At 47.2% G+C, this 27,108-nt stretch overlaps 1 protein-coding gene across 10 annotated transcripts in view; it reads left to right on the top strand.

Annotated features, from left to right (window-relative positions):
- Nucleotides 1-27,108, top strand: part of CCDC30 (coiled-coil domain containing 30) — a 114,521-nt gene that overhangs the window by 50,450 nt on the left and 36,963 nt on the right. For all 10 annotated transcript variants that reach the window (XR_016347805.1, XR_012897362.2, XM_075906716.2 and 7 more), the window contains 7 exons: nucleotides 1,322-1,437; nucleotides 5,113-5,220; nucleotides 6,304-6,410; nucleotides 7,685-7,877; nucleotides 21,846-21,947; nucleotides 22,909-23,034; nucleotides 25,035-25,172. Coding sequence is in view for 8 of the 10 variants with exons in the window: in XM_075906716.2 (XP_075762831.2) it covers nucleotides 1,322-1,437; nucleotides 5,113-5,220; nucleotides 6,304-6,410; nucleotides 7,685-7,877; nucleotides 21,846-21,947; nucleotides 22,909-23,034; nucleotides 25,035-25,172 (890 nt within the window). In the remaining 2 variants the exon portion in view is untranslated. The remainder of the gene's footprint in view (nucleotides 1-1,321; nucleotides 1,438-5,112; nucleotides 5,221-6,303; nucleotides 6,411-7,684; nucleotides 7,878-21,845; nucleotides 21,948-22,908; nucleotides 23,035-25,034; nucleotides 25,173-27,108) is intronic.

Below are 27,108 nucleotides of genomic sequence, written 5' to 3'. Positions count from 1 at the left end.
ATGTAGAAAGCACCAAATGGCAAAATAGGCTAATTCAAAATAGCATGGAAATAAGATACACAATTTGGAGTTACAGTGCTGTGTAGACGCACCCTTAGGGACCTTAATAATGGGTCCAAATCCTCTCGAGTGTCCTGGCTCCTGGATGGGCCAAAAAGCAGGCAGATCTGGTGAGTGAGAATTAGCCTGGTGTGCAGGAGCTATTCATCAGCAGAACCAGCTGCTACGACTCTCAGTCCTGCTCAGGATTTGTCAGTGGCAGAGCTGATTTGTGCTGTGCTGAATTGCTGCTGGTCTGTGCTCAGCTGGAGAATGGACCCGAGGGAGCTCTGCCCGGCTGGTGTAAGACAGAGCATGTCCTTCCGGTTGTTGCTGTAACCTGCGCCAGGGCTAAGGCCCCCGTGCTGCACCACTTTTATCAAGCGCTCATGGCCCAGATACTCTTCTGTGCGTTCGACTAACTAGATTATTTTGGAGCCTCTCCTTTTGTAGAAAGAACTCCTCCCTGCTCTTGAGGACGGATTCCTCCAGGACGAGCTGGATTAGGCTAAATTGCCATAACCCCAGAATGATGCCAGCTGTCCAGATCTATTTACCCAAGACTACTCCCTGAAAACACACCCGGCCTGACTTCCCCCACTAAGTATGTCTAGACTACGTGCCTCTGCTGACAGAGGCATGTAAAATAGACTGCCCAACATAGTCAATGAAGCGGGGATTTAAATATCCCCCACTTCATTAAAATAAAAATGGCCACCGCGTTGTGCCACCTAAGCTGATCATCGGCGCAGCGCGGCAGTCAAGATGTGGATTGGTCGACAGGGGAAGCTTTTGTCGACTGCTCCCTTATGCCTCGTGCGAGCAAGATCAAGCTCAGCCCTAAAGAAAGGGCCGGATCTAGCCTGCAAGCCATATTTTGCCCAGGCCTGAGCTAGCCACTTTGAGCGGCCTGCTCTGTGGTGCAGGGACAGGCGGGTCAGATTAAAAGGCTTGGCGGGCCATATCCAATCTGTAGGCTGTATCTTGCCCACCATTGAACTAGCAGATCTGGGACTAGAACCTTGTTCCAAAACTAACAAGCCCCTGCCATTTGAGCTAAGGTAGAGCTCCTCGAGCTCGCGAATGGTCCCCTTCTGCTTTGTGTACCAGCCACTGGAGGGAAGCTGCACACACCCAAAAGTTCTGCCTTTCAGGGGCCTTACTCTCCTGTGCCCACCTCTGAGCTCAGATGCGCAGCAAGGGCCAGGTAAAGGCAGCCCTGACTCCATTGCCACCTGCCATGTGTTGTCTAAGTGTTTTCATGTCACTTGCTGGAGTCTAGATAGGACTGAGCTGCAGAAGGCCATGGAATACAATAACCGGCTGGACAAGGAGATCCTGGCATTGCGCAATCGGGTCCGCTCGCTTGACTCGGAAAGAAAAGTGTTCCTGGAACTGGTAAGTCTCCGTCACCGTGCTGTTTGGTAGGGAATCCATCCTCCTCGTCAGCGGTAGCACTCAGCTGTGTAAGTCCCACCATCGCCGTTAGCCTTGCCTGGTGCTGTGCCTCGGCCCTCCTTTCCCACTGGTTAATCTCCCGTTTCCCAGGTCGTGTCCATACAAGCAGAAACAGTCAGACGGGGGGGGGGGGGGGGGGGGTCCTGTAACGTGTTCCTAAGGCCTGAGACCATGAGCCGCAGGGAGGCTGGAAACACTGAGCACCCAGAGCTCCAGGTGAAATTGGTGGGAGCTGTGAGTGCTCCAAGAGACTCACATTGGGCACCCACAAGCGAAGCAATGAAATCCCGCCCCTCTCCTAGTGCCTGCAATGGGGGTTAAGCCTAAACACAACGGTACGGCTATGCTAAGGAAGGGTGGGATTGCTCATGCGCTTTACTCAAGTGGGGCTTTAAAAAGCGTGATGTGTTATGTGTCCTGCTTGCCATGTGATCCAGGTCGGTCTCTGTTAGCCTGTCCTCGGTGTCATTTGCCCCTTGAATAACATGCAAATGTTGGCAGCAGCGATTTTAGCTTTTCTTTGGGGTCATTGATAAAGATACCAAATTGGGTTGGGCATGAGCCCATGAGGCCCTGTCGGTGGGAGGCAATGTCTCCTGCCTAGTGTTAGATTCCAAGGCTGCAGGGACACCCAGTGGTTCATCTCTGGCAGCAATCTCGCCTAGTGGGTGCCACTCTCAAGGGCAGCTCTGCCTAACAGGTACAGTTCTGGGGGTCACCCATGAACTAGGCAGGATCACCAGCTCGGCCAAGCGGGTTCAGTTCACAGGCAGTAGCCCCACATAGTGGGTTTAGTTCTCTGTAGGGTTGAGGGACATGGGCCCTTCGTCTCCACTGGGTTCTGACCTAGGGTCCTATGAGGCTCTTGCATCCCTCTCCAGACAGCTCCACGCCCCCTGGTGCCCGGCAACCTCCAATGGTTGGGGACCACTGTCCTAGAGCATGCCCCTCTCACTGGCCTGCCAGCTGTGACCGAGCTGTCTGGCTGCCATTTATACTCCACCTGCTACCTGGCATGCTTACCACCGGGTCATGGTCTACACTAGGACTTTATTCAAAGTAACCCCCCGCAGGTTGAATTTGTAAGTGGAGCGTCCACACCAGAGTTCCTGCTAAGATTTTCCAGCCATGAGCAGAGTGAGTTTTGGCTTGTGCATATTGAGGTCATGTGCACTGGTTTGGATGTGTGCCATGGTGGCACCCAATTTATTGACACACACACATTCCCAACCGCTGGAGCAGAACCCCCCGCCCTGCCATGCAGCATGTCCCATTCCCAGCTGCCGGAACAGACCCCGCCATGCCAGCCACGTGGTATGTCCTGTTCCCAGTTACCAGAGCAGACACCCCCCTGCAATGTGGCAGGTCCTATTCCCAGCCCCAACCCTGGCTACCAGAGCAGGCCTCCCTGCCTCCACGAGGCTGCAGTAGGTCCTGGCCCCCTGCCCTAGTGGGTCCCTCAGCATGCCGTCTCAGCCGAGACTGCCCACAGGAGCAGCTGCTGTGCAGCTCTCCAGAGGAGGTAGGCAGGGGAAGAATATTTTGGGCATAGGCGTGCAGATGCGCACCTTAGCAGGAACTGCGGTTCGCACTACCAAGCCCGTTATTTTGAACTAGCGGGCTGCATAATCCGAAATCTGTACTCCGGCTTTTCGTCAGGAGTAACGCTTAATTCCGAAATAGCTATTTTGAAATAGCAGTAGTGTGGATGCCCCAGGGCTGCTATTTCAAAATAACGACTCCTCAGAGTAATTCAAACTTAATTACTCCGCAGTGCTTCCTGGGGCTCTAAGTTGATGTAGTGCACCCACATTAACGGAGCCTGCCTCAGACTACTTTTGAGGCTTCCCCGTAGTGTGGTACGCTAGTTTGAATCTGTTAAATCTGGAGTTAAGTCAAATTGACTAATTTCAAAATAGTTTCCTAGTGTAGACATGGCCAGGCTGAGGGGCAAGGCCTCCTGAGACTAGGATAGCTCCTTAACCCCCTCCTGTGTCCAGGGAGGAGTTTATATCCTTTGTCATACTCCATCTCCCTGAGAAGTGGTGCTAGAGCACAATCCTGCGGTTCATGGGTGTGGGGGAATGGTTTCTGAAGAAGAAAACTGCATTTTTTGTGATCCTTCCCTTCCCGGTGAAGGATTTCGAAGCTATACGGCTGCAAGGAGAGGCACCACTGCATAATCCTGGTGCCTGTTATGGTGTCCAGCTCCCACAACAGTGCATGCTCAGTCTGTATCCAAAAAACCAGTCCCTCCACAATTAGTAGCTTAAGGACTGCACAGCCTATTTCACTGGTAGGGCCCCCTTGTCAGTGATCAAGTTGGTGGTTTCTCGCAGGAACAACTTCATGCTGAGGTACACGTTGGGTGTAGCACTGCACCCAGGTACCCTGTGGAAATCTCTCTTTGGGGTGTAAACTTCTTGGTGAAGTCAGAGTGGGTGAGCACAGCTTCCTGGCTCCGCCACTTCTTTAGTTCCCTAAAGGTCCTCTTGCAGGCCACCAACCACGGGACCTTCCTTGGGCTGCTATTCTTTGCCAGGCCTGTCACAGGTGCCATGACAGTCTATGCGGCCTGGCTGATCCCAGGTTGATGTTCCAGATTTGGCATCAGCATGGACAATGAGGGTGCTTAAAGTGTGCAAGTAAAGTCAATGGCAAAACTCTTCCTGATGCTAATAGGACCCGAAGTTTAATCTGTTTCTGGATCCACGTCACTCCCAGGAGCACGGCGTCCTCTTCACGACACTGCCCCTCAGCAGTGCCCATTCCTCCAGTCTCTTGCCCCCTTCCAGGGGTATCAGCAGTCCTTAATCTCACCTGCCACTGTGGCCAACTGCAGCCTCAAAGCCCCCTTGCCTCAGGAGCAAGCCACAGTCTATAAAGGCCTCTTTTCAATGTGGCTAGGTGCAGTGCAAGGGTGGGGGGGACCCAGGCCTGCCCACTACTCTGGGTCCTGCTCTAGGGGCCCTGTGGTAGCAGCTTTGTCCTGCCTTCCTTCTCTCTCCTCTACTACCTCCCACTCCCTGGGCCCCTTCCCCATGACCCCTTACATCCTCTTGGCCCTTGATCAAGACCAGAGCCTGGGAGCTAGCAGCCTTTCCTCTAGCATGCCCAGCACTGTTCTATCAAAGATGCTTTTCCTATCCTGGGAGCTGGTCCTGCACCCTCACTGGTCAGGACCCCAACAGCTCTCTGCTCTGCTGAGCAGCTCCTTATAACCAAGGCTACCTTGGCAACCTGCCTTTTGATTGGCTCCTTCCATGGGCCTCTCTGATTGGCCAGGGCTATGCGCAGGCTCTCTCCAGCTTGCTTTAACTCCTTCTGGCCAGAGCAGGGTAGCCACCCCACTACAATTTCCTATACATTTTATACAAAATTTATTTGTGTAGTACAGATTTTAGACTGTTTGTTCCAGTTGGTGGGGCATTATCTTAGCATATTTTTGATTAAAAACAATGTTCCTGATTTTGCATAATGTGCTTTTAAAACCTAGTTATGGATAATTGTTTGGGCTTCTTTTCCTTTTCCTTATTTGCTGTGAGGTGTAAAGTGCCTTCACATCGCCAGATGAAGGTGCAATGGAAATATAAGGAACTGTTTTTGTCTTTAAAGGTCGAAAAGCTCAAAGAAGAGATCAGTGAATACCAAAAGCATGAGAAATCGGGACTTTTATTCTCTGGAACGGATGAAACAGAAAAAAATGCATGTTGCTCGCTGCAGGTATTTTCAACAGCTGACTTTCAGGTTGCCATGCAAGAAATTGTTTTAAATAAATGGGCTTTAGTCTTAAAACATAAATATACCATGAATACGCAGAAGCACAGCTGTGCTCTCATGCTAATTAGACAAAATTGATTAAATCCATTCTAGAATGTGAGTGTTTCTCAGTGATATGGAGACATCTGACCTCAGGGCATATGGGGCTTCAGAACGCATTTAAAGTTATGAACAAATCTCCACTAGTGTAAACTGGTGTAGCCTCCTTGGCTCCATTACATTCCTCATGGGAACGATGCAGAAAATTCTGCTTCCTCTATATCTGTACTATAACCTTATGCATTAGGGCAGTGTTTCCCACATGGTGTTCTGCGGAACCCTGGGGTTCCACGAGAAAATTCCATGACAATAACGTTTTATGATTTTTTTAAAACAATAATATTTAAGCATTTATGAATTTTATTGAAAACAATTTGCCTGTGTGTTTGCCACGATACGTGTCCCTGTGTAATGCCAGCTTAGCCAGAGAGTGGGGAAGATGATGTCACTACTCAATGCTGCGCGTGCAGTCAGTGATGCAATCGCCTGTTCTATACCACCGTAAATCCCCGCACTCACTCTCAGGGAGCGTGGATCCTGTGGGTGACTGAATACGAACACACTAGCGCCACGTCGGACAAAGTCGAAGCTTCAGCTGTCAAACCAGTTGCTTGAATGGGAGTTACTTCAGTATAGTCACGTGATTTCTGGTATTTAAAACGTAACCGTGACAAATGGAGCTTTATTTTTTATACCCATTAAATGTGATTTTTGTTTTTAAATATGTGCAGTTAAACTAAATGATGATCTCATGACCTTGTTTAGCATTTGTTTATTATTATCTTTACTTATTTGTGGTCTACCTTTTCAGCTCCATACATAAGATTGTTATTAGGGGTTCCGCAAAATTCTTTTAAGTTTAAAAGGGTTCCATGGCCAAATAAAATTGGGAAACTCTGCATTAGGGTATGCTTGGATTCAGCCTTTTCCAAGATTTCTCCTGCATGTTTTTTGTAAACCTCTGCTGACTTTAAATATGTTCTTTAGATGCAGGCTGAAAAGGATCCAACAAGGTTGGAAGAAGAATGCGCTTTAGACAAAGCTGACTCGGGTCCGGAAAGAAGAGCGCAGAACAGTGAGACTGTTCATAAAAGGTGAATGATGCAGAAAGCCCGGAGGAGCAGCAAAGTCGCTGCAGCTTGGACCAAACTCAGACTGAAAACACAAGTGAATCTGATTCATGTTGGCTTCAAAATCTCCATCTGGACAGTGCGAGTTTTCCTTCCAGTGGTCACCTCCTAGTGTTCGTTGCCTCCACATAGCCCAGTTCAGGAACTCACTATTGCTCCCAGGGCAGGTTTCTCCTTTTGTTAACATCACTGGGAGGGGAGCATTTCCTGGGTGCTATAAAAGGCCTTTTAAAGTTAGTTTTGTTCATTTGTTCATAAATCATAAACCTTGGCAGCCCTCAGCTGGCCCCAAAGCCCAGGGCCAGGGCAGGAGATATCTGCCCAGCACGTTCTTGGCTTTCTCCAGCCTCATATTAACATTTCTTAGGTAATGCGGCTTCCAGTGCACGCTTTGGAAACAACTCTGTAGTCTGATAGATTATGCCATCAGGAGGCTTCCCTGGTCTCCAGTCTGCATTTCCTTTGCTAGCCCAAAGTCCTGATGCTTTGTTGTTGTCGTTTATTTTTTTGGTACCATGTGGTGTTGCAACCCCCTAGCAAGCCTTTGCTTGCCAAGTTAAACTTCCAGACTCAGGTCTGCTAGAGGGTCAAAACGTCACTTCTTCCCACCCTGCCATCGCAGCTGCTACCAGGCCAAGTGAGGAGGGGGCCTGCTACCTGTCCCACCTATGTGGATTCACCTAGGAAAAGAGGGTCCAGGCCTGTTTCCATCCCTCTATGGGTCGCTGAATGGCCTGCAGTTGCCCCTTGCTGCTTTTCAGGTGCCCCCACACCTGACTAGAGGGTGCCCACCATCCCCATCAGTTCTAAATAGGCCTGCCATCTTCACCCAAGCAGGGGTTGAGGCTAAGGTGCAGCAGGATACGGCTAAGGTGAGTCATGTTGGGAGTGGGACTGCAATGGGGGTCTCCAGCAGAGGTAACAGTATACAGGTCTGGCAAGAGCCAGCAGGGAGCTATTTAAAGAGTTGGCAGGGACCCAAGTTGGGATAGAGCAATACCTGTAAGAAATTTTAAGTTTATTTCACCTTTGGTCACCAGAGTCCAGACCTGCAATCACTCGGGGCGCACATGGCTCATCTCTGGAGTTTATAAAATACTTGATGGAGAGCTTGTGTGTTTCTCTCAGACTCCTGTCCAGTGGCTGGTCTCTGCCAGGTGCATGAAGGGTTGTAATGACTTAGATATGTGATTATATGTTAATTTAGCAGTTACAGCACCTTTGTCATTGGTGTCTAGGTGCCAAAAGGTAATAGAAGACATCGAGGGCAGGAATTTTCAGCTCCTGCACAAGTTACAGAAGCTGCAGCGGGAACACGAGGATTTGATTGAACGTAATGAAGAATTAGAATCGATTCTGGGGGAGACTCAGAACCAAACCAGAGAAGAGAGAGAACATCTTGAGGGCGAGATTGAAGGACTTCACAGGAAAGTAAGTCAGAAATAAAAGCGCCCTGGATATTTCTTTTAACTTTTATCTTCCTTTGATTCTATACACTGAAAAATAAAACAAAACCCCATTTTTTACAAAACTGCATGTTGCTGTGCTGTTTGGTCCAGTAGATAGACAACCAGCAACACCCATTAAAGCCAGAAATCTGTGAGAAGAGATGGAAAAATCGTATTTTGATTCTACACAATGAAAAATAAAATAAACCCCTATTTTAAACAATTAATGACACTCGTATTTTGCAAGTAAGGATTTCCATGCCACAGCAGTATCATCTTTCTCACAGCCAGCGACCATTTGAAATGGCTTCCAGTAATACTAGAAAAAGACAAAATAACTGGCAAAGAAATTAGCTTCTGTACCATTGGGTATCAGGCAGGGGTTCCTTTTGTAACAGTTTCCTTCTGGGGTTATGTTACTGCTCAGATGGCCTGAGTCAGGGATGCATCGGACTTGGGGATGGCTTTTTGAAAGCCAGTGAGGAGAGTCATGTAGTCACCAAGATCCTGGGGGGTGTAACGACATCTGGTATTTGCTCAGTTGTAGCGGTGGTGCTGACCTGGCTCAAGGAGGAGCTGTGGCTCTCTTGGGCTGCTGGACAGAGAGATGCTGGCCAAGGGCGTGGAGAGGCAGGCATGGGTGTGAGAATAGGAGATGGGTTAAACACAGTGCTGCAGAATTCTTGCAGGAGAGCCAGTGTGTGAGGAAAGCAAAACCTGCAGTGCAGTGGAAGTGTTGCACCCTGTGACGTCTGGTGCCCATGTTAGAGGCACTTCAGACAAAAGGGTAACAAGTATGGAAAGGGGGTGCCTACCTTTTAGCACAGCTGGATGCGTGCTGAGAATATCCCGCTCTCATTCCTCCAGCTCCAGTGGAGTTAGAGCTATCCAGTTAGTAGAATCCGGCCCACGGATTAGCAAGCAGACACTCATGAGCAGCAGACATGGATCTGCTGGTAAGAAATACTTTAGGAGAGTTAAACATAATGCCAAAGGGGAATTATAAAAAGCTGTCGGTCGTAGTGAAGGCTGGGGGTGCTGTCCTTCTAGGAGGCTGCCTTTGGACATTTATTATTTTCTCAACAGTGATTCTTTGGCTCTGAAATTTGTCATGCTTCAACTCAGCCCAGACAGGGGTTCAGTAAATGTGCAAAAAAACCCACCCAGATGGTTCTGAATTTTGTGAATATATTTTTAAAAAAAGGTCCCCCAAATGCTACAGCAAATCCTCACAGTCAAGCCCATGTAACTAGTACAAAGACAGGTGGGGGATCACCAGAGCTCAGAGCCATTAGCTCCAGGAAAGGTAGCTTGCCGTACCTGCAGGGGAGATATAGCTCACCTCCTCCTCCTGTGTAGGCCCACCCCAGTGCAGTATGCAAACCTGGAGCCTTCTGGAAAGCAAATAAAGTCAGTTAGTGCTGTGTATTGCAGGGGTTTTCCTCCATTTCCATGTGGGATTATAGTAATGGCTGTGATGTGGATATTCTCCAATGGCAAGAATCAGTAAGAGGATTGGCTTTAAGTGCTGCACTTTATATGGACCCAGGGTGTCTGTCAAATCAGCATGGAATCCTAGGGTTGGAAGAGACCTCAGGAGGTTATTGAGTCCAACCCCTGCCCAAAGCAGAACCAACCCAACTCAATCATCCCAGCCAGGGCTTTGTCAAGTCTGGACTTAAAAACCTCTAGTGATGGAGATTCCACCCCCTCCCTAGGGAACCCATCCCAGTGCTTCCCCACCCTCCTAGGGAAAGAGTTTTTCCTAATATCCAACCTAGAGCTTCCCCACTGCGATTTGAGACCATTGCTCCTCATTCTTTCATCTGCCACCACTGAGAACAGCCTCTCTCCATCCTCTTTGGAACTTCCTTAAGGAAGTTGAAGGCTGCTCTCAAATCCCCCCTTGCTCTTCTCTTCTGTAGACTAAATAAGCCCAAATCCCTCAGTCTCTCCTTATAAGTCATGTGCTCCAGCCCCCTCATCATTTTGTTGCCCTCCTCTGGACTTTCTCCAATGCGTCCACATTATTTCTGTAATGGGGGCAGGGAGCCAGAATTGGACACAATACTCCAGATGTGGCCTCACCAGTGTCGAATAAAGGGGAATAATCACATCGCTAGATCTACTGGCAGCGCTACTCCTAATGCACCCCAATATGCTGTTAGCCTTCTTGGCTACAAGGGCACACTGTTGACTCATATCCAGTTTCCCATCCCCTGGTCTTTTTCTGCTGAACTGCTGCTTAGCCAGTCAGTCCCCAGCCTGTAACAATGCTTGGGATTGTTCCATCCCAAGTACAGGACGCTACACTTGTCCTTGTTGAACCTCATCAGATTCTTTTGGCCCAATCCTCCACTTTGTCTAGGTCACTCTGAAGTCTATTCCTACCCTCCTATGTATCTCCTTTCCCCCTAGCTTAGCGTTATCTGCAAACTTGCTGATGGTGCAATCCATCCCCTCACACTAATCATTAATAAAGATGTTGAACAAAACCAGCCCTAGAACTGATACTTGGGGCACTCCACTTGAAAGCAACCACCAATCGGACATCAGGCTGTTGATCACTACCTGTTGGGCCTGACAATCTAGCCAGCTTTCTACCCACTTTACAGTCTATTTATCCAATCCTTAACTTGCAAGTGGGCGATCATATCAAAAGCTCTGATAAAGTCAAAGTATATCACATTCACAGACTTCCCCATGTCCAGTGTGTAGGTAAATTCTGCATCAGATTAGTTGTGAAGTCTGTAGAGTACTCATTCCTCAAACTATTTTCCTACAGCATCCCTTTTTGTTATTTTCTGAAGTGCACATGCTCCTGAATTGTATATTTGCTAAAGTCAAGATATATCATGTCCACCACCTTCCTCATATCCATAGAGCCAGTTACCTCATCATAGAAGGCAATCAGGTTGGTCAGGCACGACTTGCCCTTGGTGAATCCATGTTGATTATTTTTTATCACTTTCCTCTTTTCCAAGTGCTTCAAAACAGTTTCCTTGAAGATCCCCTCCATGATTTTTCTGGGGACTGAGGTAAGGCTGACTGGTCTGTAGTTCTCCAGATTGTCCTTCTTCCCTTTTTTGGAGACAGGCACAACAGTTGCCTTTTTCCAGTCATCTGGGACCTCCCCCGATCATCATGAGTTTTCAAAGATAATGGCCTATAGCTCTGCAGTCACATCTGCCAACTCCCTCAGCACACTCCGATGCACTAGATCCAGCCCCATGGATTTATGTATGTCCCACTTTTCTGAATAGTTCTTAACCTGTTCTTTCTCCACCGAGGGCTGCCTAGTTTCTCCCCACACTGTGCAGCAGTCTGGGAGCTGACCCTGTCTGTGAAGACAGAGACAAAAAAGCATCGACTAGTTCAGCTTTCCCCACATCATCTTTCACTAGGGCTACTGCTACACTGTAGCCTTCTTCCAGAAAAGCTTATGCAAATGAAGCACAGTGTGGAATATCGCCATGCTTCATTTGCATAATTAATTAGCATCCGCTTTTGCTCAAAAGGCTTTTGCGCAAAAAGGAGCTGTGTAGACAGCTCTTTTTTGTGCAAAAACCCCATCTTGCGCAAGAGCCGATCTTCCTAATTTTTTCATACTTCATTTGCATAAGATTTTCTGGAAGAAGGCTACAGTGTAGCCCTAGCCTAGGTTACCTCCCTCATTCAGTAACCACCTCTTCCCTAATCACCCTCTTATTGCTAACATGCCTGTAGAAACCCTTCTTGTTCCCCTTCACATCTCTTGCCAGCTGCAATTCCAATTGCGTTTTGGCCGTCCTGATTACATCCCTCCATGCCTGATTACATCCCTCCATCCATATATTTACACTCCTCCCTCATCATCTGTCCAAGTTTCCACTTCTTGTCAGCTTCCTTTTTGTGTTTAATCTCACCAAAGATTTCACTGTTAAGCCAATCTGGTCGCCTGCCATACTTGCTTTTTCTTACTGCTCATCAGGATGGTTTGTTTCTGTGCCTTTCATACAGCTTCTTTAAAATACAGACTCATAGACTCATAGTTTCATAGACTTTAAGATCAGAAGGGACCATTATGATCATCTAGTCTGACCTCCTGCACAGTGCAGGCCACAGAATCTCGCCCACCCCTCTTAGAATAATCCTCTCACCTATGTCTCAGATATTGAAGCCTTCAAATACTTTGAAGGCCCCAACATGCAGAGTCCTTCAGCTGTGATCTGTGCCCCATGCTACAGAGGAAGGCGAAAAACCTCCAGGGCCTTGCCAATCTACCCTGGAGAAAATTCCTTCCTGACCCCAAATATGGCGATCAGCTAAACCCTGAGCATGTGGGCAAGACTCACCAGCCAGACACCCAGAAAGTTCCCTATAGCAACTCCTATCATCCCTCCATTGACCTATTTCCAACTGGTAATGAATGGTCAATTAGTTACCAAGATCATGTTATTTCATCCAACCATCCCCTTATCATAGAATCATAGAACTGGACATAGAGCTCTCCTGGATTCTTTTCCCCTTCATGTTAGCAACCCCTGTGCTGTCTGTCATGGCATTCCCTGACGTTGTGTTTGGTTTGTACAGCCTTCATTCTTCAGGTGTGCAATGCCAACGGTAACTGTCTCTAGCTTTCCCTTCTGGAATAAGCTCTTGAAACTGCATTGGTTAAATCTAACACAGAGATTCTGGCTAAAGACATTCCAACTACCTTGGCAACAACAAGTCAATGAAGAGTCCCCAGTTCAGATCCAAGAAGAGTTCCACAAGCCTGAGATCTGCCTTGCTGCCAAAGAAGTCAGAGGAAACCTCAGTCTCATGGGATCAAGGGTTGTACCATGAAAAAAGCAGCAGTGATAGTCTGATCACTTGTGTCAATAAGGCCTGGCCATGGGCTTGCTTGGCACATTTAGGTACCTTAGAGTGCAGGTACTACGTCTGACTAGGCTTTCTTCTTTTTCCTCTTCCATTGGTTTGAACAGGGAGCCTGTGGCCCTCCTGAGGCTTCTGAAGCAGCTACTCTTGGTTCCCGTGTCTTGAACCCAAGGGGATTTAGACTCAGACTCATGTTCTCGGCCACATGATACCACCTTGAGTCTCCTTGCATCCTAAGACCTTGACACTGCTGCAGTGTTCCTGTGTTTCTAGGAAGGTTTGATTGTACTTGAATTGTATGTGCACCTATCTCAATCTCCAGGGGCCATGTTTTCAGTTACAGCAAGGCCTCGTCACAGAGCTCTGACCTTAACATAGGAGTGGATGCAACTATAGCCACGCAGGGACGCCATTGCTGTCTCTTATTCTTCCCACTGCCCCCAAGACAAGCTTTGGAGAATAAGTGAATTTTATAGCATAGCTTGGCTCAACCCATGTAGGGACATGAGTTCTAGAGATCAGGATTCCTCTCCAAGAGCACCCTGGCACAGTTCCTCTTGGAGGATGACAGATTGAGCTGCAGCTGTTAGGCTGAGAAGACACGCATCATTTAGAGATTTCTAAGCCAAAAACTCACAAGCACGTGCTCTGGCGAAACACCAGTTGATACCAGGCTGCCCAGTGTGCTCTGCTAGCAATTTTTGCTTGGGCTGAAGGCGTGGTCCCAGGCAGAATCCATTGTAGTCATTTTGCCTGAAGGGACAGATGGAGTAAGGTGAGATCCTGCATCTGAAGGACACAGAGACAGCCTCCTTACTTAGGGCAGATGGTAAGAAATATTCTTGGCAACTGCTGCAAATAGATTTCCACAAGACCCCCATCTTGCAGAACGTAGAACAGCTGTTGGGATCACCCAGTCCCTCCAAGTTGCTAGAATCATTTTCTGTTCTTTCATCTGATCCGTCCTCCCAGTCTCTAGGCATCATTTCAATTTGAAATGGGCTGCCTCCGTTGAGACACTGGGTAAATGCGCCCACCACTCTGGCTAGGGATGTAAATGTTACCCAGTTACCCAGTAAGCGTTAGCCTTACCAGCATGGTTAACTGGAGGGCCACGTCCCAGGGAGAGCAGAATCCCCGGCTGGCCAGAGCAGCCCCCCGCCTGCAGCGCAGCAGGGCAGGACCCTACATGGCACAGTGGGACCCCAGCCATCTGAAACAGCTTCCACCCACTGTGTAGCACAGCGGGACCTTGGCCCTCCAGAGCAGCCCTGCTCATGGAGGGCTGGGCTGGAGGAGTCCTCTGCCAAGGGCAGCTGGCTGGACTCCACCCATGGGAACCTGCCTGAAGCAGCCCCACCACCCTCCACAGTGAACCGGTTAAATGATTACAATTAGATTGTTTAACCAGTTAACTTTTTAGTGGGTATTTACATCTCTAACTCTGGCCTAGGGCAAAGAGGGAGACATACACAACTGGTTATCAAACGCATGAGCCATTTTCTTGCTTCCCTCCCTCCCCCCAGCTGCCTCATATACATGTTGAACTAGAAGAGCATCAGACCAGAACCACCTGACACTATGCAGGAGAAGAGCAATTGCCCAATCCCATTCTTTGCTTCACAAAATGTAAGGTAACAAAATCTGGTACCAAAAGGCTCCTAAGACACATTAATTAGATAACCCTCCGAGACTCCAACTCACGTCATTTCTCACATCTGAGGCACCTTGCTACCTGCTAATCTCCCACTACTGCAGATTGCTGCAGACAGATAACGCACCGGGAAGAGAGGTTTCTTGCTGTTCCTGTTGGGATAGCTCCTTCTATCCCATACGTCTTCCTCTGTTCCTCTTCGTCTTTTCTCATGGGTTCTGATTAAGGAAGGGGGGGGATGATATTCCAACTGCTGAATGAGTAATGACAATGGCAACCCCCCGCCCAAGCAGGAGTGTGTCAGGAAGGGAAGAGAAGCACAGTCCAGGACTTTGGGCGTGAGACGAGGAAGTGAAGTAGTTGGGGTGTCCCGTTAGGCATTTGATATAGAATGCTGGGGCCATGCTCCTTAGCGACCAAACTGTCATGGAACATTCTAGGTACTCCCCGTGTCCCTGGACAGACATGTGACTCTGTGAATAGACACCAGCAAAACCCAATCAAAGGAGAACATGAAGGGTAGGTACGTTATATCACAGAGCGGAGAAGTGGCAGATCGAGCATTAGAAACAAGGTCCTTGAATTTGTAAGTCCGTATCTGACCCACCAGTGCCAGGCAGGCAAGTCATTCAGCCTTTGCATCTTCCTATCTGTAAAATGGCCTAATAATAATGTGTTGCCCTTTTTGTATTCCGGGCGCGCTGGTCGCTTTCAAAACAGGCCCGCTTTATAGGCGGTGTTACCGTGCATGGGTTTGGAACCCTGGGCTTAGTGAGGCACGGCAGGTAAGGACCTGGCTCCATCCCGTCAGGGATCCAGCCTGTGCTCCCAGCTCTGCTGCAAACCTCCTCGGTCTGGTGACAGCTCGGAACCTGGTTTGTCAGGCCTGGATCACTGGTGAATCCAAGCCTTCCCTCCTCTATAACAGAGCTTGGGGCTGTTTCTCAGTGAGCACTAGCAAGGTGCTGAATTTCAATTAACCCCAGACATTCCTGCTGTAGAGCTCTTCCAAACCCAAGCCATTTCCTGGGCTTGTCCTCTTGAACCCAAGACCACCTTTCAGTGGACAGCCACAGGATCAGCATTAGAGGTGCAGTCTCTGAAACATGCATGCAAATGCCCTTGTTTCTCAGGTGGAGTCACCAGAGATCTCATGGCATCACGCTGCAACTCAAATACCTTGTGTTCTGCTCCGGGGTACAGAGAGATCGGTGGCTTATTTTCTTCTGCTGGTGCAGGCAAGCTGTTTCATACCTTTCCCCATTCCCAACAATCTTCTGAACTTTCAAGTAAGACAAAGCCCAGGATCACCGTAGTAATTCCATCCTGGGTCCATCAGGAGCGGTGCCACTAAGACCTGTTGGCTGTGTGTCGATTTATATCCCCAGGGGTCCAAATCCACATCCTTGGATCCAAAATCCTGTCAACCTGACAACTTGGATCTTGGGGTCTTCATTCCTATGACTTGCAATTTTATCCTTTTGAGTCTAAATTGGTTTGTAAGCCTTGAATGTCTTTCCCTGGGATGTGAAAACCCTTTTTAGTAGGAAACAGAACTGGGTGATAACTCTTACTTCTGACCAAGTTACCCTTTATTTTAGTGGAAACTGTGGGTGTGATGGACCAGGCTGGGTCTGGGCACTGCTGAGGGCATCCGCTCACGGCAAGTTGCTCAAAACCAGGGCTGATAAAGTCCGAGACTGGAGCCCTTCCCCAAACAGGTCAGAAACAAGTCACACCGAGCGCTTCAGCTGCCAATCCGGCCAGCAGGAATTCTCATGAGCAAAACCTCTCAGACACCCCAGCTCTCCCTGTGCCACAATCAGCCCCGGGCCTTACACACAGGTGAGGGGTTCTAGAACCCAATCTCACCTACCCCGAATGGGTTCTCCCGGTCCCAAAGAACCAGCCACAAATTCCTGGTCAATTTACACTTTAGATCTTACTCACAAGATCACGCTGGGCCAGTCCTTTAGAATCTAAAATCGAAAGATTTATTATTAAAAGAAAGAAAAGGTTGAGAGTCAGGTTGTTAAGGAGAATACATCACATGCACCAATCACCAAGTTCTTGATGCAGGCTCTCAGCAGAGATGTTACAAACTGCTAGCTTAGAAGTCTCTGGTGTACATCCTATGTCAGGATGGGTCCACAATCCTTCCTGGCTCTTTGTCCCTCGCAAGGTTGCATATGGGATCATGAGCAGAATTGAAGACAAGATGGAGTCCGCCTCAATGCACTTTATATCCATCCCTGGTACCTTCCAAGCTGGAGCGGGTCACATAGTCAAGTGACCCATCCCTGTATCCCCGGCCAGCAGCTACTAGATACTGAGTGGTTTGCAGGGTTCCAGGCTCATTCCTCAGGTGTGTATTGGCCACCTGGAGAGCCATGGTCCTTGGGGCCCTGTTAATTAGCATAGTCATTGACTGAACAACCCTTCTTTACAACAGGCAGCCCAGGCCCATCACTCTGTCCCAGGCAGAGAGGATTCACAGTATAAGCCCAGAGTCCATATTCATAACTCCACATACAAGCATCATACAAGGACATGAGTAGCATAGATAGGATTAGTAGAACATAAGCTTTTATTTGATACCTCACAAGGCCCCCTTTGTACAGTCTTTGGGGCAAACACCCCCTGGGATGCAGCAGTGATCTGGCTGCTCCCCCTAAAATATCCAGTAACATGACAGTGGGTATTCACTCTTCTGAAATTCAGGCCATTGATGTGGGGTCCTAATTAGCACTTATGTTTGGACTTTTAGTGCATGTTTGGTAGGCTCCCTTTGCGGAGTAGCCTATTCTGCAGTCAGGCACTGACAAGAGAGCTTGCTATCAACTTTTGCTAGGAGGGTAAAGTCATTCAAATGACAGTTTCTAAAGAGCTTTGGGTTTCCCTCTAAAATAACCTGTAGCTTTTCGAGTGCCCCCCAACCCTTTTCCTGTACCAGCAGAAGGAAGGTAGCACGGTCTGTGTCATAAGCTGTGGAATCACAGACCTCCTTAAACTGTCATTTACAGTGCAACCAGCTCTTGTGATTTTCATCCTGAGCCTCAGAATAGTTGATGTTTTCATAAAGCTCACAATCTGGGAGCCTTGTGATTCTGTGGGTCTCTGCTTTCATTTAAAAAATAATATATTTCTAGTTCTGGTTGCAGAGGAAAACTTGAATGTGTGACCCTGAAAAGCTGAAAACCCAGAAGGCAAAGAAACTTCAAGTTTGGTTTTTTTAATCTCATAATTTTAAGGCAATCTCATAATTTGTGGTGGGCAACAACCAGGTTTGCTGATGGTGGGATGTGGGAGGTGGGGAGAAGCTCTTTCCCTTCTGCCCAGGTCCCGTCTCCTTTAATAGATAGCAGATTTAAAACAAACAAAAGGAAGTCAATCTGTGGAATTCCTTGCCAAAGGATGTTGTGAAGTCCAGGATTTTAACAGGGTTCAAAAAAGAACTAGATACATTTATAGAGAAGAAGAACTAGATACATCTGAAGAAGTGGATTGTGCCTACGAAAGCTCATGGTACCATCTACGTTTTTGGTAGTCTGTAAGGGTATGTCTAGACTACAGGCTTTTTTTGACAGAAGTTTTGTCAACAGATACTGTCGACGAAGCTTCTGTCGACAAAGAGCGTCTAGACTACATCCAGTTTTGTTGACAAAGCAAGCCACTTTGTCGACATGACAATGTAGACGCAAAGGACCGTGTAGCTACAATAACGCCTTCTGTTGACAGAACTCTCTCGACAAAGGGCGTTATCCCTCGTAGAATGAGGTTTACAGTCATCGACAAAACTGCTGACAAAACATAACGTCGACAGAACTCAGCAGCAATGTAGATGCAGGTATAGTTTTGTCAACAAAAGCCCACTTTTTGTGGACAAAACCCTGTAGTCTAGACACACCCCAAGGGTATGTCTAGACTACATGGCTCTGTCAACGGAACCATGAAAACTAGTTTACCCGACATAGTCAGTGAAGCGGGGATTTAAATAATCCCCGCTTCATTAAAATGAAAATGGCCACCGTGCTGTGCCGCCAATCAGCTGATCCTGCACAGCACGGCAGTCTAGACGCAGATCGGTCGACAAAGGAAGCCTTTGTCGACCACTCCCTTATGCCTTGTGAAACGAGGCTTCCCTTGTCGACTGATCCTCGTCCAGACTGCCGTGCTGTGCCGGATCAGCTGATTGTCAGCACAGCGTGGCGGCCATTTTTATTTTAATGAAGCAGAGATTATTTAAATCACCATTTCATTGACTATGTTGGGTAAACTAGTTTACATGGCTCCATCGATGGAGCCATGTAGTCTAGATATACCCTAAGATGCTGCAGGACTATTTATTGTTTTTTAAGTTTTTTCATGGAGGATAGGTCCACCAGTACTTATTATCCAGGACTGGCAGGAATGGTGTCCCTAGCCTCTGTTTGTCAGAGGCTGGAAATGGGTGACAGGAGAGGGATCAGTTGATGATTATCTGTTCTGTTCACTCCATCTGAGGCATCTGGCATTGGCTGCTGTCAGAAGACAGGAGACTGAGCTAGATGGACCTTTGGTCTGATCAGATGTGGCCCTTCTTATGTTCAGACATCTAGTTGCAACTGCAAGTAAATCTCTGTCAATTTATTATAGCGTAATCACATAAAACAGTCAATGGGATTTGCAGAGGCTCAATAGCTGGTAGGTTGTGACCCCAATAAAGATGACAGGACAACTGCACATGTGTGAAGAATGCAAGAAGGAAACAAGTTGTAAGACCCTTGAATCCTCAGTAGTGTGAATTTGTACATCTCTTAAAGCCCACATATACTTAAGTACAACCTTGGGGTCGGGGGGGAGGCAAACAAATTCTAAAATTTCAGGGCACCTGTATTGATTTATATCTTAAGTTCAGCTTGTCTCATTTGTATTTAGATAGTGTCTTGCTATGTACAATTGTGTAGATGTAAGATTTGTATGATGACAAAATACTAGAGAATCGGCCTTTGGTATATTGTGTTGAAACAGGCCACGGATCTTATAAAGAGTTCTGGTGGGAAGTGTAGAGCCTGAGGTGGAGCACGCTGTCCTACAGTCTATTTAAGTATAGAAATTGCCTAGATAATGAACACATTCATCTGTAGTGTGAGTCCATTAAAATGTCCTTAGATTTTTTTTGCATATAAACATTTACTTTGTGTTTTCACTTTTGCTTCATGCTAGTTCTGGGAGACAAGGGTGAAAGTCTCAGCTGCCTGGCCATGGGAAAGTCCTTAGAAATGTTTCTATAAGAACAGACACTGATAAGGAGAATTCCATGACTCCCTGCTTCAGCTGATGTGGGGTTCGAACCTGCATCCTTCAAAGCATGAGCCTGACTTCCACAAGTTGGGCAGCTTCAAATTCCCTAAAGCCCTTGACAGTCCCAGCCTATGGGACAGCCCTGAGCTTGCCGTAGACTTGGAGGATCCCTGGAGGATTCCTAAGGTCCTGTCCAGCGTTCTTATTGTTCAGCGTATGAGGAATCCTGGGGAGCTCAGTGGAACTATCACATACTCGAAGGGGTGCTGTTGCTGAAATACTTTCTTGGATCAGGTACAGATAGGGTTGCCAACCTTCGGGATTATCCTGGAGTCTCCAGGAATTACAGATTGAGTTTTAATTAAAGATTATGTCGTGATGAAATCTTCAGGAATACATCCAACCACAACTGGCAACAAGGATGTTAACAAGCAATTAATTTACTAGTCAAGTAGAGGATGGAATTTCCATCGACTACTCAGCTAGTCAATAGGTACTTCTGTGTTCCGCCAGCTGGGGCTCTTGTACATTTCAAAGCTGGCATGCCGCATGGAGTCCGGGGTCAGCTGGGCACTACCCAACTGATCCTGGGCTCCACCCAGCATTTCAAAGCAGCGGCAAATCACTGAGCCCAGGGTCAGCAGCTGATCCCAGGCTCAGTGTGGCGCAGACGCTTTGAAATGCCATGCAAAGCCTGGGGCTCTCCAGCTGACCCCGGGCTCTGTGTGACATTTCAAGGCAGCTTGGAATCTGAGAAAAGTTATTTATTAGTTCCCTAAATAGAAGAACTAGAGGACACCAAATGAAATTAATGGGTAGCAGGTTTAAAACTAATAAAAGAAAGTTCTTCTTCACACAGCATGTAGTCAACCTGTGGAACTCCTTGCCAGAGGAGGCTGTGAAGACTAGGACTATAATAGAGTTTAAAGAGAAGCTAGATAATTTCATGGAGGTTAGGTCCATAAAAGGCCATTAGCCAGGGGATAAAATGGTGTCCTTGGCCTCTGTTTGTCAGAGGCTGGAGAGAGATGGCAAGAGACAAATCGCTTGATCATTGTCTTCGGTCCAGCCCTCTGGGGCACCTGGTGCTGGCCACTGTCGGCAGACAGGATACTGGGCTAGAAGGACCTTTGGTCTGACCCAGTACGGCCGTTCTTATGTGACATTTCAAGGCAGCTTGGAACCTGGGATCAGCTGGGGACTTCCGTGTGGCGCTGCCGCTTTGAAGTAACCCCCTTTCCCCTCTCTTGGGCTATGTCTAGACTGCAAGCCTCTTTCGAAAAAGAGCGTCTAGACTGCAAGCAGTACTTTCGAAAAAGCAAGCCGCTTTTTCGAAAGAAAGCAGCGAGTGAATCTGGATGCTCTCTTTCTAAAAAGCCCTGTTGGCATTCAAGAACGCCTTTTTTCGAAAGAGCACTTTCAAAAAAAGGCGTTCTTCCTCGTGAATGAGGTTTACCGCCGTCGAAAGAAAAGCCGCGTTCTTTTGATTTAATTTCGAAAGAACGCGGCTGCAGTCTAGACGCAGGTGAAGTTTTTTCGAAAAAAGGCCACTTTTTTCGAAAAAACCCCTGAGTCCGGACACAGCCCTGATGCCTCTATCTGATAGCAGCAGCAATGGGGGGGGTAGGGAAGAACTAGTCGACTAGTCCTTAACATCCCTAGGCTAAACGTGAATCTGGGCCAGCATCAGTCTGAATGCCAGCTGTGTGCTTGAGCTTCGTTGGGGCAGGAGAGGGACCAAATTTGGGGGGTGAACAACTTTTCTGTATGGTATAAGTTAGGAAGGCCACTGTACCACCATGATGGGGTCTCATGGGCGCCTCAGTTGCTCCTGTTCAGGGACTGGCAGGATGAAGGCTCACAAAGTACAGTCTCTAGGGGGGATTTAATGTTAAAAAGGTGTCTGGATCTTTCCCAGGTTGTTCCGGAGACCCTTGTTGTGCGGCAGAGTTCTTCCTTATATGGTTTGGTCCTGATCAGCCAATTCACCCTTTTGACCAACATCCATAGACAGTGCTGGAGCTTGCGTGGTCTATGCAGCTCCCCGTATTTCCCCTCAGCCTCTGATTTTAAAGCTGATGTGTCTGTGATGCATGGTTTCATGATTCAAATGAGGAGCATGTGATTTTAAACTGGGTATTTATTTGTGTCAAGATCGCAAGCGTGGAGACGGAGCTACTCAAAGCCCAGATGAATACAACTGAAGCCAGCATGAAAGATCAAGAAACGACTAAAAAAGTCCAAGATTTCCAAGCGGTAAGAGAACTTTGCTGAGGAACAAACAGTTCTGGTTAAACATTTGAGTAGGGGAGTATTTGCTATTCCATGCAATTGTCTCGCTTCCATAATCATAGAACCATAGAGCTGGAAGAGACCTCAGGAGTCATCAAGTCCAGCCCCCTGCCCAAGGCAGGACCAATCCCAACGAAATCAACCCAGCCAGGGCTTTGTCAAGCCAAGACTTAAAAACCTCTAGGCTAAACCCTCCTGAGTTTCTGCTTTGGAGTCTCTTCCATGGAACAGACATGCGCAATCACTCGAAGAAGAAGAAATGGTTACTCACCTTTTGTAACTGTTGTTCTTCGAGATGTGTTGCTCATGTCCATTCCAAATCCCGCCCACCTCCCCTTCATTGGAATAGTCCAGTAAGAAGGAACCAAGAAGGTCCAGCAGGGGTCCATATGCACTGATATACCGGCGCCACACCAGGGGGCTCCTCGGCTGCCCAACGGGTACTGCTAAGGGAAAAACTTCCAACAACACGTGCACGTTGCACACAAACCCCTACGTGGAATGGACGTGAACAACGCATCTTGAAGAACAACAGTTAGGAAAATTGAGTAACCATTTTTTATTGCAGCAGTACGTTGGTTCATGGGCATGGGAAGAGGGATAATTCTCTTCTGACATCTCTCACCAAATCACCTCCTTCGTTATTGTGTTAAAACTCCTTGCACTTCTAATATTTTCAGCCTGGTCTGTATATTGCCTGCTCTCATTCTGACATGCTGAGCTAGTATTGAACAAGGTGAGATAGGGCTCTCGGTAGGGATTTCCAAACCTGCCGAGGGAATTTGGATGTCTGGGTTGCTGTGGCAATTGGGAATCCAAATCCTGCCACCAGCATGGAGAATCCCATTCCTTGTCATTCCAGTGCATGTCCCTAGCAAGACTGTGGATATGACTCATAAAAGATGCTGTTGCTGAACAATTGCAGATGCTGAAAAGCCACCAAGAGAAGGTTGAAGTTCTTGAAAGTAAATTATCAGAGGAGAGAGACTGGAGAAAACAACTTGCGTCTGACCTTGAAAAGACACAGAAAGCTCTGAAAGCTGAAAAAAAGGTATTGAATGGCCAGATGTGTATTGTGTTGTGAAGCTCTTCTCTTGGACTCGTCTGCGCATTTCATAATTTTTATTTTTATTTTATTCTTAAATTTAATTCTTTGAATAGTGAGTTCAAAGATACCTAATCTCTTGTGACCAGAGGAATTATCCCCATGGTAATTTTTAAAAATATGTATTATATCTCGGTTTTTCATTTCTATTGGTCTTTCATTTCGTTTTCACATCTGCACCTTACCTTGATATTGGGGCATGAACAAAATTAATTCCCTCTCATTTTTTTCATCCATGTGCAGAACACTGGCTGGCAGTCTCCTGGAATTGGGCTTGATTTCCTGGAGGTTCCTGCAGCCAAATTAGAGAGTTGTCTGATGTGATTGCAGAGCCATTGGCCATTATCCTTGAAAACTCTTGGTGAAAACTCTTGGGGGGAGGTCCCAGATGACTAGAAACAGGCAAATGTAATGTCCATCTTTACAAAAGCAAAGAAGGACGATCCAGGGAAATACAGACTGGTCAGCCTTACCTCAGTCCCTGGAAAAATCATGGAGCAGGTCCTCAAGGAATCCATTTGGAAACACTTGGTGGAGAGGAAAATGACAGGGAATAGTCAACATGGATTCACCACGGGCAAGTCATGCCTGACCAACATAATCGCTTTCTGTGATGAGATAACTAGGTGGTGGATGTGATATACCTTGGCTTTAGCAAACTTTTGATATGGTGTCCCACAGAATTCTTGCCAGCAAGTTAAAGAAGTATGGATGAAAGAGAGCTGGGTAGATCATCAGTTGCAATAGGCAGTGATCAATGGCTCAGTGTCTAGTTGGCAGCTGTTATCAAGAGGAGTACACCAGGGATCAGTCTTGGGTCCGGTTTCATTCAACATCTTCAGTATTGATCTGGATGAGGGGATGGATTGCACCCTCAGCAAGTTTGCAGATGACACTAAGTGTGGGGGAGAGGTAGATACACTGGTGGGTAGGGATTGGGACAAGACCTAGACAAATTGGAGGACTGAGCCAAAAGAAATCTGATGGGGTTCAACAAGATCAAATTAGAGTTCTACACTTAGGATGGAAAAATCCCATGGGAAAAATCCCATGTTACAGGCTGGGGACTGACTGGTTAAGTGGCAGTTCTGCAGAAAAAGACCTAGTAATTACAGTAGGACCAACCCCAACTGGGTTGGATACGAGTCAACAGTGTACCCTTGTTGCCAGGAAAGCTAATGGCATATTGGGGTGCATTAGTAGGAGCATTGCCAGCAGATCAAGGGAAATGATTATTCCCCTTTATTCAGCACTGGTGAGGCCACATCTGGAGTATTGTGTCCAGTTTTGGGTCCCCCACTACAGAAGGGATGTAGACAATTGGAGAAAGTCCAATGAAGTGCTGGAGCACATGACTTATGAGCAGGAGTGAAGGAACTGGGCTTTGTTTAGGCTGCAGAGGAGAAGACAAAGGGAGGATTTGATAGCAGCCTTCCAGTAACTGAAGGGAGAGAGGCTGTTCTCAGTGTGCCAGATGGCAGAACTAGGAGCAATGGTCCCAAGTTACAGTGAGAGAGGTCTAGGTTGGATATTAGGAAAAACTTTCACTAGGACGGTGGTGAAGTACTGGAATAGGTTCCCTAATGAGGAGGCAGAATCTCCATCCTTTGAGGTTTTTAAGGTCAGGATCGGTGGAGCCCTGGATGGAATGATTTAATTGGGGTTGGTCCTGCTTTGAGATGACCTCCTAAGGTCTCATTCTATGTTTCCGTGGACTCTGCTAGAAACTCTTCCCTAGGTGATGCTTCTATGTTAATAAAGTAAGTAAATGATATTTGGGTTGATAACGAACAACATACAAAGTCCTGTTCACTATCTTTGGACCTTTATTTTTCCTTAAACACTCGAGATTATTAAATATATAAACAGAGAAATCACTCTAATTAAATCTGTGCTTGTAATTAGGGATATATTTCTTTGATTAACTTCTTTTTCTTTTTAACTAGGAGTTACATAATTCAAAGTCAGAGCTCATGAGTCTTTATAATGAGCTCCAGGATCTCCGAGGTGTGGCAGAAGAAAGAGATTTCCTTAATGTAACCCATGAGAAACTACAGCATGAAAATACTTTATTGGAAACAAAGGTGAGGATTTAGTGAGATAAGCAGTCTTTCAGTGTTCCATTGTCTGACACAAAATCTGACAATTTTCACTTCTCAAAAAGGGACAGAACATTACACAGGGAACAGGGTAAAGCCAGAGGGCTACAGGAGAATGATAGAAGGTAAATATATTAGCCCTAGATTAAATAGGTCTCTATTCCCATGGTAAACTAACAAAGGCTAATCTAGAGCCAGCAGGAACCTGCTAGAATCAGTCAGGGTAATCAAGCCAATTAAAACACCTGGAGCAATTTAGGAGGTTTCCAGAGACAAGTGTGTCAGACTAATCAGAACTAGGGATGTTAAATATCGGTTAATTGAATTGTCGAGTAACTTCATGAATTATCAGTTAGTCAACTATTCTATAGTCTGTGGGGTCGGGGCCGGCAGCAGCGCAGGGGTGTCAGGAGGGAGCTGGTCTGAGAGGGGAGCCAGTTTCAAAACCAGCTCCTCTTGTGGACTGACTGCTTGTTGCCTTGTGCTGCTGCCTCTGATAAAGAGGCAGAAGGGCGGGGTGGCCACAGCCCCTGTCTGGGGGGGGGGGCGGGTCTGAGCTCCTGGACCCAGCACAAACTGGAACTGAGCCGGGCTGCCTGCCCACCTGGCTCCTAATACACTTTAAATGCAGAGCCGCAGCGAGGTAGGTCCCAGACCTGGCCAGCCTGCTACAAAATGTACTGGCAGGGGGGATGCGTGTAGTCTATAGCATTAACCTATCAGCTTTTGCTTATTGGTTAATCGACTATTACATCCCTATCAGAACACCTGGAGGCCAATTAAGAATCAGTTGAGACGGGTTTAAAAAAGCTCCCCTTGTGTTAGCTCAGTGCAAGCAAGGAGCTGAGGAGAGAAGGCGCTGTGGAGGGGCCTTGAGGAGCAAACACAAACAGGCACCAGAAGGCACAGCCTGTGGCAGGGAAGGTGCTGGGAAAAGCTGTGGGGAAGCGGCCCAGGAATTCGCGGCTGTCATGCAGCTGATATCAGAGACATTACAGGCAGCTGCTATTGCAAGGTCCCTGGGCTGGAACCCAATGTAGAGGATAGGCCCAGGTTCTCTCCTTCTCACCACACACATGCCAGTTCCCCATTTGAGTACCAGAAAAGGACCAGCAGTGGCAAAGGGGTCTGTCCTGCCCTGTACCACTTGGAGGAGGCAACAGAGACTGCATAGAACTTGGTCTCCCCTCTCTCTCATGCTGGCCCATGATGAGAGTGGCTCACGCAGGAAACTGTTGCTTTAGAGAAAGTGTCTAAACTGCAGGCTGCTGTGAGCCTCTGAGGCAGGCAATCCCCCTGACAGTGCAGGACTCCCCAGAGCAGAGGAGGCACTTTGGCATGATAGATAATACGGATATTCTGTTCCTGGAACTAATGCCAGCACATTTGGGAAGTGAAATTACATTTCATGCTTCAGGGTTTACACCGGTCTTTAACTAGGTGTTTTACACTTTCCTATGAAGCAACTGAGCCAGGCCCTGTGAAAGACAGGATACTGGGCTAGATAGACCATGGGCTTAATCCAGACTGGCAGTTCCTGTGTCCTTAAGCACTCTTTATGTTCTCTAGCTGAGTCCTTCAACTGCAACTCTTTCCCCAGTACTAGCTTTGCACCTTCTTCCATGGTTTCAAGTGCTGGGTTTGTCATTGCCCAGTGTAATTTCATTAATTCACAGTAGAACTCTAAAGTTCCTGTCTCGGTGAGACCTTCCTAATGAACTAAATTTCAATGTTACCATCATTCATTGACTTTCCACGGGGAAATTTAAGCTAAACATTTTGCAACAGGACCAATTGACCCAAATTTGAAACGTTTCAATTTGCCAAACTGAATCAAAATGTTTTGTTTCAAATTGGTTCAATACTGACCTGTGTTCTCTTGTGCTGCTGCAGTGCTTTGTGGGAGTTGTAGTTTGCATGC

Source organism: Pelodiscus sinensis, chromosome 24 (genome assembly GCF_052426305.1).
Source record: "Pelodiscus sinensis isolate ZL-2025 chromosome 24, ASM5242630v1, whole genome shotgun sequence".
Lineage (NCBI taxonomy): Eukaryota > Metazoa > Chordata > Testudines > Trionychidae > Pelodiscus > Pelodiscus sinensis.
Note: the sequence above shows the minus strand (reverse complement) of the source record. Positions and strands in the feature narration are given on the sequence as shown.